General features: G+C 48.8%; 1 protein-coding gene across 4 annotated transcripts in view; it reads right to left on the bottom strand.

Annotated features, from left to right (window-relative positions):
- The window catches only part of Arid1a (AT-rich interaction domain 1A), a 78676-nt gene extending 64635 nt beyond the window's left edge, over positions 1-14041 (bottom strand). For 3 of the 4 annotated variants that reach the window (XM_052177660.1, XM_052177658.1, XM_052177657.1), the window contains exon 1: positions 12431-14041. In XM_052177660.1, the coding sequence (XP_052033620.1) occupies positions 12431-13558 (1128 nt within the window). In that variant the 5' untranslated portion in view covers positions 13559-14041. The remainder of the gene's footprint in view (positions 1-12430) is intronic. The other variant, XM_052177661.1, reaches the window with a different exon arrangement.
- Positions 14042-14445: the final 404 nt, after the last annotated feature.

A 14445-nucleotide genomic window follows, 5' to 3' on the forward strand; every position in this document is an offset into this window, starting at 1 on the left:
TGAAACTCTGACACTTAACCTTCTATGCTCACTTTACCCAGGCAGCAAATTAATACAGTAATGCCTTGTTCTCCAACTGGACTCAAGAGTTTCTAAACAGTAATTATTCTGTAAATATTCTCATAATGTAACTCACTCAGACAAAAGTAATTCATAGTTAGAGCCTGAGTCCACCCCTAGTCTCAAAGGTCTCTCCTGATTAACAGTGCTCAAAGGACCGAATTCTGCCAGTTCTCTTCCCAGGAATTACAAGACAGCAATGAATCAAATATCTTCACCATTCATGAGAAACTCAGAATTAATAAAATCTTACATGAAAGGAAGGACAGGGCCGCCATCTAGGCCCGGGTGTCACAGTAACCACGAACTGCCCAGCCCTTTTCCCTTAAGAGTTCAGGGCCGGGATGGAGAGACTGCTCTGCAGTTATGAGCATTCCCTGATCTTCTGGAAAGAACTATGTTTGGTTCTCAAGACCCATACCAGGCAGCTCACAACTGCCTGTAATTTCTTCAGCTCCAGGGAATCCCAAACCCTTTTTGGCCACTACAGGTACCCACATATATGGAAGACCCTCAACACAGACATATACAAGTAAGTAAAAATAACATTTTTTTAAAAAGTTCTAGGCAATTACAAAAATAATGCACTAAGTCATCCTGGTTCTTAAGTGATCTACTTTGGACACACAAAAATCAGATTTTTAACAAGGCATGACTCAGCGATAAAGAGTTCTTGCCTGGCATCAAGAGAGCCTGGATTTAATTCTTCATACCCTAAATGAATAAAAAAAAAAAAAAAAAAAAACTATGGCTTTGACAAACCTTCATTCCTACCAACTTAACCTTTAACTAACAACTACCCTAAAGGATGTTTTATAATTCTATATTCATGACTAGAAGCCAAGAAGAACAGAATCCTCTCTCTGGATTTTTGAAGAGCAAATAATTAAATTCATACAAGATTCAAACATAATGCTTGCTCAGGACAAACTAGGCCATAGTGCAGGTAGGTAGCTGTCATGAAGATACACTTTCAGTAGGATGTGACTTCAAAGTCAAGATCTCAGTACAGATGCCTGTCCCTGAGCAGTGTTTTTGAGAAATTGCTCCCTAAGTCCATTATGAAATAGGTTTCTTGTTTGTTCTGGGTTTTTTTTTGTGTGTGTGTGGGGGGGGGGGGGGGATTGTTTTGTTTTGCTTGACAGTCTAGATTCCTAAACAGGTTGAACCTGGAAACCAAAAATATAAGTTATCTGAACTGGATGATAAAGTTCCAGGCTCTGAACTAAAGTGGGACCAGCCTGTGATTTCCACAACCTCAGGATCAGAGCAGAATGCTGTTGAAAGGGTGAAGACAAAGCCATCTGAGCTTGCCAGCAAAGACATGACAATAAACACAGAAAAGAACCACATAATTTCTGCCTAGGTAACCTGTTTGCTAAGAACAGAAAAAAATCTATGAAGTCCACTCCATTTCCAGGGAAATCACTGGGTAAGAACCTCTAAAAGGATGTACCCCAAACAATATAGTCTTTAGTCCTCTACCACATAGCCAAGTTCATGCTGTTCTTAAACTCAAAGTATACCACTCCTGAATCAGTTGTAGCATGCAGACTCAAACGCACCATTGCTGGGAAGGCTCAGCAAGCAGGCTGTAAGCAAGGAAAGAAAAACAGGAGGCAAAACAAAACAAGGTACCCAGCAAATGACTTCTTTAAATAACCACTTAAATATCACATGGACCCTTCGCATTCCTCCACACATACTTCCCCTCCAACATCACACTGGTGCTGTTATCTTGGGGGGTGGGCAGGGAGGTCCTTTTAACAGAGATAAACAAGCAAGCTGGAAGCTAACAAATTTAAGAGTGAAAAGCATATAAAAATCTTGGCTGTGGGTGATGAGCCACAGAAAATCATGAATGTGCCAATGCCAAGGAGAAAAGAAATCTAATATCTAACACTGCAGACTTGGGAATACAGAGGCAACAAAGCCATAAAGACACCCAAATGCAGAAGGGGGTGGGGGGTGGGGTCCTGGCCCCTTCCCCCTTCTTGGGGATGATGACTCCAGCAATGCTCTGGTCTGCAGAGCACATACAGCCCAGTACCCAAAGCCCACTCACAGTCAGTATCAACATAACTTCCCAGAGGATGATAAAAATCTGTCCTGGATTACCGGGTGATTTCTAATATGCACCATAACCAACAGTTAAGTCAACATTTAGGGATGGAATTCCCTCTGCAGCTGGCTGGAATGCATTCTTGGCATTGGGCTTCTTCCCACTCCAGTCCACTCTTAAAACATGCAGAAGCCACTGGGAAATACTCAACCTGCCCCAAAGACACTCTTCTGATAGGTACAAGTGACAAAACCTCCCTCAGACATCTCCTTCTTCACATACACACTACATTTCAATGGGCAATGGACAAATTCACTCAATAGTTATTAAGTCAATGTTTACCCCTAACTTGATTCCTTTAAAAATGTGGGATTAGGGCTCAGTTAGATGAATTCTTTCTGCTCTTGCAGAAAAGCAAAAGCAAGAAGGCTGAGTTGAGTTCCCAAAACCCACATAGCAGCTCACAACTACCTAGAACTCCAGTACCAGGAGATCCAATGCCCTCAATGGACTCAGTAGACTCATGCATGCAGATGATGCAGATGATGCAGATGGGCACACCAAGATATGTAAATAGCTAAAGTCAGGATTCGATATGAGATTAAGGAGTCCATCTTCAGGTTCTGCACACCTACTACCCAGGACAGATGCACTATATGTTCACTTTCCCAAAATGCAAAAGCCCCAAGGCAAGAAAGTTTAAAGAGCTATGAGTTGGAAGATTTCTTTGGATGGTTGGTTTCTCTGTGTAGTCCTGGAAGTCTGAAAACCAGGCTGACCTCAAACTCAGGAATTCGCCTCCCTCTGCCTCCCAAGTACTGGGATTAAAAGCACGCATCACCACTGCCCCAAGAAAGAGATATCTCTAAATTAGAATCTGTACCAAGACTCCATACTTGCACTAACAAGATGGCTTAGTGGCTAAAAGTGTTTATTAATAACAAGCCTGACCTGCACTCAACACCTCCCAACCCTGCATGCACTCTAAGGTATGTGCAAAGAGGTGTGTCAGCTCCACCAGGCACCTGTCCTCTGCGCTCCACACTTCATGGCGATTACTCACGCACACACACACAGAGTTTTAAAGGAGAAGCCACACTTCCGGATTGGTGCAGTATAACCTATCCACTTCCAGGAGGAAGCATTTTCCTGTTCTAAGTGGCTTGACATTGGCCACACAATTCACACTTGGGTATTAAGCATCCACTGATGGTCCTTCACAAGTGAGAAAACTCAACCATTGCATTTCAGAGAAAGTGTTTGTAGCTCTAATAAACAGTATTAAAGCCATCTCTCTAAAGGGACTCCAGCGAACTGCATATATGCAGTCTTATCCAACCCAAGGAGCTCACCTTGAGCACCACTGCAGCCCTTCAGAGAGAAAGCAAGCACCATATCTTACTTAGCATTAGAGAAATGGCTCACTCAGTGAGTTTGGAGTGCTTCCTGTTCTTCCAGAGGATCTGAGTTCAGTTCCCAGCACCCACACTGGCTGGCTTATAACCACCTATAACTAACTACAAGGAATCATACTTCCTCTCTGGCACCTGAACACATGTGACATTCACTCACACTAAGAACTCACAGAGAAAATTCAGCTAAGACCACCCCACACCCCCATGTGCATTCGTGTCTGTCCTTCACCCCACCACCAGGCCACAAGGTGCTCAATCCCAAGCGGTGATGGGCCGGGCTTGCACAAGGATACGCCTTGATGACACACTTGCCTCTTACTCGTTTTTCTGATATTGCAAATAAATGGTTGATGGGAAAGAGGAGGGTTCTGGTGCGGAATCTGGACACGCATGGCCTAGCTTGGAGTCAGAGAAATAACTTGACCATCCCATTTTTAAAAAAGGAAGAAAGAAAGAAAATTCAGCTAACTCTAAGAACACTGTCCAGATTTACCAACCAAAACTGAACTACCACAACTACAGGGTTAACCAGAATATACAACTCTGAAGGTAACAAGGCCTTCCAAATGCAGAAATTACTGTTATCCACAAACTGGTCTAGAACTTAGCAGAGTCCAATACAGGCAGAAAACCCACCAAGCACAGGTAGCTGTTCTTTTTCCTGGAATGTTATGGTTGGTGTACTATCTGTAACACCAAAGAAAACGAGAAGTCAGGAAATAACTATACAGTTTGAGTCAACAAATGCATGAAACTAGCAATCATTATAGATAGAGGGCAAGTTAATATTTTAACCTTTTTCTTTTAAAATATTTAGCTTGACAAATGCTGCCCATCTAACAGCTCTCTCTATGCCTGCTCAATTCTGACTATCACTCTCACCCCGGTTCCCTACACCCTGTATACTTTTTTCCCCAAGAAAGGTTTTCTCTGGAAGCCTTGGCCATCCTAGAACTAGCTCTGTAGACCAAGCAGGCCTTGAACTCACACAGATCTGCCTTCCTCTGCCTGCCAGCTCTAGCCTACAGACCTGACTTGGGTATATATCCACAGCAAGCCACTGCTGAGTTTTCTGGAAATGTGCACACAGCCCAAACTCAATTCCTTTACAGCATATATTGCCTCCATCTTTTCTAGGGACTAAGTGAGGTTGAAACAGTCTTCTATGTACCGTACGCTGACTTGAACTTGAAGCAGTTCTCCTGCCTCAAGTCTTCCAAATCCCAAACCCCAAGTGCTGAGATTACAGGCATATGCCTTTACACCTGACTCTTGTCTCTACCTATTAAATCTAAATCCTTTTCTAGTACCTAGTCAGCAGTAAGTATTTGGGCCCATTCCTCACCCCCACTGGAATCTCCAGATCTTCTCTTCTGGAAGTGATACTCTCAGCAACACTTTTGACTGCAGTTCTCCTAACTTTGCCCTCTGTGATGGGAAAGGCCTTCACAATATTGGACAATTGAAGTCAATGGAGTCCCAAGTCACTCCTCTTACTTTTGCTTTAAAAGCTGATAGCCTCTCTAACAGAGCTGACTGTCTCAGACATAATTACATTCATGGTCCCTGCCATTATGTAAACTAAATCAAATAGGCTCTCACAAAACATTATCTTTAAAACAAAACAAAACTAAAATTCAACAACAGAAACACCTTTTTGTGATGTAGTTGATGACAGTCAGTGAATTTAGTTCCTTATTTTTGGGGTGGGGACCCACCCCTGTAGTGAGGGTAGTGGTATGATAGAGTCCCACTGTGTGGCCCTGGCTGGCCTTAAAGGCAGAGATCCACCTGCCTCTACCTTCCAAATCTGGAATTATTGGTGTGGGATACCACACCCAGCTACCTGCATTTAGTCTTAAAAGTCAATGACAAGATTATTCTGGTTATTTCATAAAGCTACCAAATCAGGTTCTTCTCCATAAAAAGAAAGTTATCACTGAAGGATTAAATCCAGAAATGTTAATATAAAGTGGAAATTTCTAAACTTACCAAGGTAACCTTGAAATAGGATCTGGTCAGCTGACTGACTTTTAGCATGTGTATTGCAGAGCAGTCCTGTAAAAACTGTATAAACACGCCTGGCCCTTGAGCACAGCTGAAAAAGAGAGGCAAGCTAACAGTGAACCTTCAGTATCTTTCTTTCTGGTATTCCAGAAATGTAAATCCAATCCAAGACCTCATGCCAAACTACAAATCCTTCTCCAAAGAACAAGGCTTTAACTCAGAGTCTCCTAAGCCAAGCTTCTGAACGCAGTTAACTTAGTTCACTACTGAAACTTATGGCGCTCTTTCCAAACTTCTGTACCTATTTAACTACAACTGACTTTAACAAAGTTTCATGTCTTCAACTCATCACTGACTGAGGCAGCCAGAGTGGCTTTTCCTCAGAGCTCTTCCAGGTCTGCACACCTCTATCCGGCACGCCCTGCACACATGCTGCATGCAACACCTTTGTCTCTATCCCTTTTTTGAGGGTTATTTTATTCTACTTTGTGAGGGGCCTAGCATTATCTTTGCCTGAAAAATGTTTATTAATTTGCCTGTCAAACACCTTATAGAGCCGTTTACATCTTGGAACAGAAACCTCCTGGGTACATATTGACAGCTCAGCAAGTATTTACACAAAGCTCTGAAACATTCAGTTCCTTCAGAGGAAGAAGCTGCTGTGTCAAGCAGAGAATTATCCAACACTGTTTCTTCTACCCTTACTCCTCCTCTGCAGAGGCGAGCTTCCCTCCAGCACAGCTCCAATATGCAGAAATTACACTCTTATTTTATTTTTTGGTTTTTTTGGATTTGTTTTTTGAGACAGGGTTTCTCTGTGTAGCCCTGGCTGTCCTGGAACTCACTTGTAGACCAGACTGGCCTCGAACTCAGAAATCCACCGGCCTCTGCCTCCCAGAGTGCTGGGATTACAGGCACGTGCCGCCACTGCCCCAGCTTTTAAACTACTAAAAGAAAAAAATGAGAAATTCAAGTGTCCTTGGGGGTTGACACCCACTTTTCCAGGACTACAGCAAGCTATACCATGGAGTTCTTTAAACTGGGGTAGGAGAAAGACAACCTAAAGAATTTACCGACTAACACTTGGTTTTTCCTGTTCTAGGCTCAGAACTTTTGTTTCTCTCAGCAAAACTTACAGGGCATGTCCAGGCATTCAGATTACAACCAACCGCCCAAACCAGACCTAGACCTGCCCAAACACTGAGTCTCAGCTCTAAATGCTACCTCTTCCCACCTCCTAACCACCTGCCCCAGCCTCAAATCAGTATGCAGAAGTTAAATTGTATCAATACCTACTTCCTACCCCGCCCCCAGTGGCAAGCCTCTCCCGGATACTAAAGCAACTATTTTCAAGTCTTACTGAATTGAAGTCTGCCTGCCTAGTATTTCATACCTTCACAGTTTTGAAACCTCTAAATAGCTAATGAACAGATTAACATTTTGAGACAATTTTTTCTATGTAACACTCAACTTCTCCAAACTTATTCTGCAAAGGCCAGGAAACAACAACCTTGAGTTCCTTAAGCCTACAGGAAGAAAGACAGTTTCACAGCACCACTGAAATTCCTGCCCACGCCCGGGAAGATTAAGAATTGGAAAGCCAGCTGGGTGGTAGTGGCGCACTTGGGAGGCAGAGGCAGGCAGATTTCTGAGTTTGAGGCCAGCCTGGTCTACAGTGTGAGTTCCAGGACAGCCAGAGCTACACAGAGAAACCCTGTCTCAAAAAACCAAAAAAAAATCTGAAAGCCATTACACACATCAGAACCATTTCTCTCTCTCTCTCTCTCTCTCTCTCTCTCTCTCTCTCTCTCTCTCTCACACACACACACACACACACACACACAAACACACCAGGTAGGTGGTTGGGGACCTCAGCTTCATTTAACCGACAAAGCAATCACTTGTCCTGGGTCAGTTTTCTATGGAGCCCAAGCCTCCCACGCTGCTCAAGTGGAAGGAAGCTCTGACCCTTCACCACTCGGCAACACAAAACTCAAGTGTGCAACTGAGAACCAATCTAAAATTAAAAATAAATAAATAAAAGACGGGGGATTCGGGATCTCTTTCAAAGCCCAAGGAATCACGGATACTATTCACTTATCAAGTTATTCTGTATACTTCACTGGTTGTTTTGATACAGGGCCTTGCTATGGTAGCTCTGGCTATCCAAAAATCAGGAGAGCTTCAAGCACTCTCCCTTGGCCTCCCCATCTAGGTTACAAGTATGTGGCACCATACTTTTTTCCCCTTGGAAAGTGTTTCTATAGGAAGTCCAGGCTGGCCTGGGATTCACTATGTAACCTAGGTTAGCCTTAAATGTATGGTCTTCCAGCCTCAGCCTTGTGAATACAAGAATCCAGGTTGTCAATCCTCATTGCTGGCTCTTAAATACCATACTTTAAACATCTGCATGCTGCCATTGCTTCTAAAACTTAAGAGATCTTAAGCAAAGCAATGCACTCTTCAGGAGGTGAGAACAGGAATGGGCCCAGTCCATTACTTCATTAGCCTACTCCCACATTTAAAAAATGTCACCCATTTAAAAAATGTCACCAACTGCTATGTGAAACACCTTTTGTAGCTGACAACACACCTGTACAAACTGATCCAACATACGACAGTCACAGCAGGTTCTACTCTCCGGATATTATAAAATGGAGGGTGGGTGCTACAACTAAACAGGCCTTTCAAAGATCAGTCCTGAAGAACTCGACCTTGCTGTTCCGTCCCTTCTCGCATCAGGACCTGATCCCATCACACACCACCACGGACAGTAGATACATGATCGAGTATCCACAGCTGCACTGTTGGTGTGGCTTTCCTGGCCCATGCTAAGTGGAGAGAACTCCAATTGTTCTGTAGTCCAGCCAGCCCAGAGTATCTGCCGGTAGGCAGGCATCCTGACAAGTGCAGGAGTCCTGGGTCTGTTTCCCAGCGGTCTGGAATCTCAGCTTATAGTGCACAGTAGAAACTAACAGCCAAGCGTCTGCAGCCAAATCCAGAACTACTCACTACAATTCCGCTTTGTTTTGTAACAGGGTCTCTGGCTCCTTCTCTCTCCACCTCTCTCTCTCTCTCTCTCTCTCTCTCTCACACACACACACACACACACACACACACACACACACACACACACACACACGAGACCTCACTAGGCTGTATTTTGTATTTTCACTATGATAACTAGTATTACTTTCAAGGTGTTCCTGCTGTTAAAAGTGACCCGTAGTAAAAAGCTTTACATAAACCATGCATACAGGTGTCCTAAAACTGTGTCATCTTACCACTCAAGCCCTTGAAACACTGGTGATTAAAGGGATGAAGGAAAACTGTCACTGTGATTGTACTAGTTCCTATGAAAAACACACACTAATCTTATTTCATAAAAACAAAATCAAATATCAGCATCATCTTACCTAATCATCCAATACAAGAAAAATATTCCTTTGTTTTAAGACTGGGTCTCATTATGCAGCTCTGGCTGGCCTAGAACTCAACTCTGTAGACCATTCTGGCCTAGAACTCAAGAGATCCACCTGCCTCTGCCTCCCAAGAGTTATCACACCTAGCCGGAAGGAAGGAAGGAAGGAAGGAAGGAAGGAAGGAAGGAAGGAAGGAAGGAAGGAAGGAAGGAAGGAAGGAAGGCAGGAAGGCAGGAAGGCAGGAAAGCAGAAAAGCTCTCCCATCTCTGCTGCTGGGCTGGAGAGCGCTGGCCTCCCTTAACACCTAGGGACTAGGGATAGGGCTTCACCTAGCAGCTGTGAATTCCAAGTTCAATTCCCAGCACTACATAAAAACCCCCGGCCTAGGGCTGAACTGACAGCCCACTGAGTACAGTTAAGAGCACTTACTGCTCTTGCAGAGGACCTGGGTTTATTCAGTTCCCAGTACCCACTTCAGGTGGCTCACAACAGTCAGGAACTGTTTCAGGAAATCAGAAAACCTTACCTTCTGGCTACTTCTGTCACCTGCACATATCTGGTGCACATAAACTCATGTAGGTGCACACAATCACATAAATTTTAAAAATCTACAAAAACAAGTCAAACGGGCCTAGTACTACACGTACACAGATTCCCGAACATCAGGGGTAGAGGCAGGAGGAACAAGAGTTCAAAACCAGCCTCAAACTTCAAAAGGTGTGACAGATTTATCTTCAAGTAGCAAGAGAATCATCTCAGAGCACAGCCTAAGTCCCTATACCCCTAGGACCTACTATTAGACACCTAGGCTGCCATACATCCCTGAAGCTTACAAAACAAAGCTGTACTATCTATTCCACAAGTTACTGCTCTCCAGCTCATTCCCTGCACCTCAGAATTGAAATAAAATTGAATAGAAATATATTTGATGAGTGCTGGAGGCTGGTGACAATAAAAGAGACCCCCCACAACAGCAGCACACTGAGGGTTCTACACAAGCACTTCACCCATTCTTAAGTCCCTTGCACAAAACACACGGCTAGAACCTAGACACAGGGAATGTGCAATTATTTAATGACCAAAACCAGAAATTACTGTACCACAAAAGTTGATTAAAAAATAGGACTGGAGAGATGGCTCAGCAGTTAAGAGCACTAACTGCTCTTCCAAAGGTCCTGAGTTCAAATCCCAGCCACATGGTGACTCACAACCATCCATAATAAGATCTGATGCCATATTCTGGGGTGTCTGAAGACGGCTACTATGTACTTACATATAATAAATAAATCTTTAAAAAATTAAAAAATTTAAAAAACCATGGCTCCTGCCTGTAATCCAAGCATTTGGGATGCAGAGACAGCTACATATACATTGTAAGTCCCAGAACATCCCAGGGTACATGAGACCCCGACTCAAAACGTACCCTCCCAATTACTTCCTCTAATAATAGTTGTCAAGAAATGTAAATTTCTTAGTCAAAACAAAACAAAAGTGAGAGAAAATACAAACAACAGGATGACTGGGGATATGTGCACACTAAGTCAGAACTTATCCCCCAGGCAGCAAGGGAAAAATGACTATTTGTCCATTCTCACACAGATGAAGTATATGAGGGAAGATTGTAGCATCGCAGCAGAGCTGCCTTCCATGACTATTCTCCAAGTTCCCAGCTCAACCCAAGAGTACAAAAGGAGGAGGACAGGGAGGGGACACAAGGGACCACTGTTCCACATGGACAGGGTCTAGCAACAGCACTACTGTTGGGAAAGGGACCCTGAGAAAAAGTATCCAGAGTGGAAAGCAAATGAAAATGTACAAAAAGGCCCAGGAAAGTGGCAGCAATCGTGCTCCTGTAGTGCACCTCAGAAGGGAAAAAAGAAGTCACACACCTTAAAATACAAAGAAAAATACTGCTAAGTCTCTATTTTAACACTCTAAAGTAACTAATGACAAAACAGAGCTATTCCAGAAACAAATCAGAAATATCCTAAACCAAGCCTTTAGAAGAAAATCTCTCCCTAGACCAAGAAGGCCAACATTGAGCTGTTCTCCCAAAGTTCAATTAACAAAAGGAAGTGTTAACAAGATTCAACATGTAAACAAAGAGACAAGCCTTGCAGAACTCTTGAGCCTAATATCAAATTATCAGACCGCTCCCAGCTCTCAGCAAAATATTAACAAAAATCATCTTCCCCTACAGATCCCATATTTGTATTTAATAAAATAAAATAATTTCAGTTCTGTAACTGAACAGTGTAAATGAACAGTGTCAAAACTACTCGAGACAAATGTATCTTCAGAGCCATCAAAGAACTCATTTATATCATCAGGAAAGTCACAAAAGGAAAACGAACAGCAAACCCATTGTAGAGAAAAGCTCAGCTACTGTTCCAACAACACAGAATCTATTTCAGACTGCATAAAACGTAACAAGCAAAATAAATCCAAGGTGCAAGCAAAATGCCATCGCCTCCTCTTTTGTTTCAGGCACAATGTAACAAGGGCAGCCTGTCTGGGACCCTGCTCCTGCTGATACAGTATTGCTGCTTCAACCTCCCTCCTCAAGGTCACAGCCAATTTCAGCTCTGGAATAAAAAGCGGATAGTGGCAGCGAAGGTTTGGGTTATCACTGGCAGAAAAGCAGAGTGTAAAAGTTTATGAGCTCATCAGGATTGTTGTACCATTACATCAGAGGCAATTATAAATGGCCAAGAGCAGAAGATGGGGAGCCAATCAGATCACAGATAGGATGTCAACCTAAGACCAACTGTCTCCTGGCTTTGACAGAAGGATTTTACCTCCATAATTCAAATCCCAAACCAAAGCAATCTGCACTTACTACTCCAATCACTCAGCTGTTTACCAGCACTTCCAGAGAGAAGCCCAGGCCACTGGGCCGGCGAGACTAAGGCAAGAGGTGGCCCGGGCGGCCCAGAGCGAACCACAGTCGGCCTCAAGCTGCCCCCAAGCAGGCCCCAGCTCTCCCCCGAGGTCCCCCGAGCCCTAGGGGCCACTCTTTAAAAGCATAGATTGGGGAACGGCCCAGAGGAAGGCCAGGGGGACAGAGGAGCGGCAGGTGAGCAAGAAAATGTTGCTTCTTTCTCCCGGGTTCCTGACACTGCCTACACCCCTAACCTGAAGCCCCAGCACCCCTCACCCGGGCCTGGCCCTTCCGGGCACACTCTGCTCTGCACCCCCCTGGAGACCCCCAGAGTTCGAAAGGACCAGAGGAGGAGGAGAGACCGGACAGACACCTCTGGAAAAGCCCCACACAAAGGCTGATCGAGGGAAGGAGAGCAAGGCAGACAGGCAGCCATTTTAAGAGAGAAGAGCCAGACAATGGCAGCTCCCCGGCAGTGGGGGCCCAAGCCGGAGGGGAGCCCAAGGCCGGGGCCTGCTCCCCGCAGCCGCCACCCACCCCCCTGCCCCGCTGGCCCCAGCCCCCTCCCCACTCAGCTGTGTACCTGAGGGGTCCGGGCGAGCGGCTGCCCCCCGCCGCCGCTGCTCCCGGGGCTCATGGGCGCGTGGTGGCTCCTTTGTTGGGCCCCTCCCGAGGCGGCCGCTGCCGCCGCCGCCGCAGCAGCAGCCCCCCAGCACTGCGAGGCCATGTCCGCCGGGCCTTTGCCCGCGCCCCCGTCCTGGGGCCCGCCGCCGTAGTCGCCCCCGGGGTAGCCCTGGTAGCCACGGGCCGAGCTGGGCGACGTGAGCAGTTGGTTGAGGGTGGGGGTGGCGGTGGGCTGGGGAGTTCCCCCGCCGGCCGCTGAGGGGCCGCCTCCCCCCATGGCCCCGAAGCGCTGCTGAGCGAAGGACGAAGACGACGAGGAGGCAGAGGCGCTGGAGGAGGGAGGCGGCTTGGAGCCCGCGGCCGCCGCGCCGGAGCCCGGAGTGCCACCTCTCGGGGAGCTCAGCGCGTAGGCCTGGGGAGGCGGGGGGTAGGCGCTGCGGTTGGGGTAGTAGGAGTTGTACTGGTGGTTGGGGAAGCCGTGGTCGTGCGAGTTCTGCTGGGGCCCGGCGTAGGGCTCCAGGCCCCCGCCGCCGCCGCTCTGCAGCGCTGCCAGGCCAGGGCTTTGTTGTCCGCCATGTTGTTGGTGGAAGACGGCGGCCGCCGCGGCGGCGACGGCAGACGGGCTCCGGCCGTAGGGTTGCCCGAAGCCGTAGGCTGGGGGCGGCAGGGCGGCCGCGGCTGAGTGAGGAGGCGCCCCCACCCCGTCGCTGCTGCCGCCGCCGCCGCCGCCGGGCGGCTCCGTGAGGTTATTGTTCAGGGCGGGCCTAGGGCCCGCGTTCCCGTTCGAGTTCTTCAGGTCCGGCTCCGCGCCGGGCCCGCCGCCGCTGCCGGCTCCGCCGCCGCCGCCACCCCCATTGCTCTCGGCCCCGTCCTGCAGCTCCTTTCCCAGCGGCTGCGGCGGCCCCACAGCGGGGCCCTCGCTTTCCTGCCCGGCGGCTGCCTTCATCTCCCCGCGCTCGGCCGCTGCCGCCGCCGCCTCGCCCCCCGCCTCCTCCCGCTGTTGCTGCTCGGCTTTCTTCAGCTCCGAGGGCGGCGGCGGCGGGTTGCCCAGGCTGCTGGCGGCGGCGGGGGCGACCTGCGCGGCCATGATCCCCGCTGTCTCGTCCGCGGAGAGACCCGGCCCTGTCTTCGTCTTCTCCCCCCTCCCACCCCGCCCCGGGGCCGAGTCCCCCCGGGCTGCCCTCCCCACCCGCCCGGGCGGGCCTCGCGGGGCTCCGCTGCTGCGCTGCGCTCGCTCCTCTCCCCCCCGCCCCGCCGGCTCAGGCTCCGGGCTGGCGGCGGAGGAGGAGGAGGAGGCGGCGGCGGCAGCCGAGGCGCCGGCGGCTCAGCTGCTCCCGGCTCTGGCGGCTCGGGACCCGGCTCTCCCGGCTCATTCCCCCCAAGCCCTTGCCTGGGAATGAGGGGGGCGGTGGAGGCTCCGCTCCCCAGGGCCTGGCCCCGCTGTGACTCTCCGCTTTCTGCTGCCGGAGAAAGGAGGAGGGAGGGAGGGAGGGAGGCGAGGGGGAGGGGGCGGGAAAGGAGGGAGGGAGCGGGGGGGGAGGGGGGACCCGGGACGGGCGGGCTGGAGGGCGCGCGGCGGCGGACGGGGCGCCGGGAGGCAGAGTGGGAGCGCTGCTCCGGCGGACGCCCTGCCTCGCCTCCCCGGCCGCGGCTCGGGCCGAGGCTGCTGCGCGGCGGCGGGCGGGCGGGCGGGCGGGCGGGCGGCGGGACTGAGCAGCTAGAGCGCCCCGCTCTCCTCCGAGTCCCCCTCACTCCGACACGAGGCTCAGCACTGCCATTTTACCCAGCGCCGTCGCGGCCGCCTGAAAAACCCGGAGTGGAGCGCGGAGCGGGCGCAGGCCGTGGAATGGACTCGCTCCCTTCCCCTCACAAAGGAGGAGGGGAGAGAACGAGCCGCGGCGGCGGCGGCAAGCCCTCAGCCTCTTTCGCTCGGCAGCGCCGCCGCCGAGGGCTTCGGGGAAAACCCGGCCCGGA

Source organism: Apodemus sylvaticus, chromosome 3 (genome assembly GCF_947179515.1).
Source record: "Apodemus sylvaticus chromosome 3, mApoSyl1.1, whole genome shotgun sequence".
NCBI classification, from domain to species: domain Eukaryota; kingdom Metazoa; phylum Chordata; class Mammalia; order Rodentia; family Muridae; genus Apodemus; species Apodemus sylvaticus.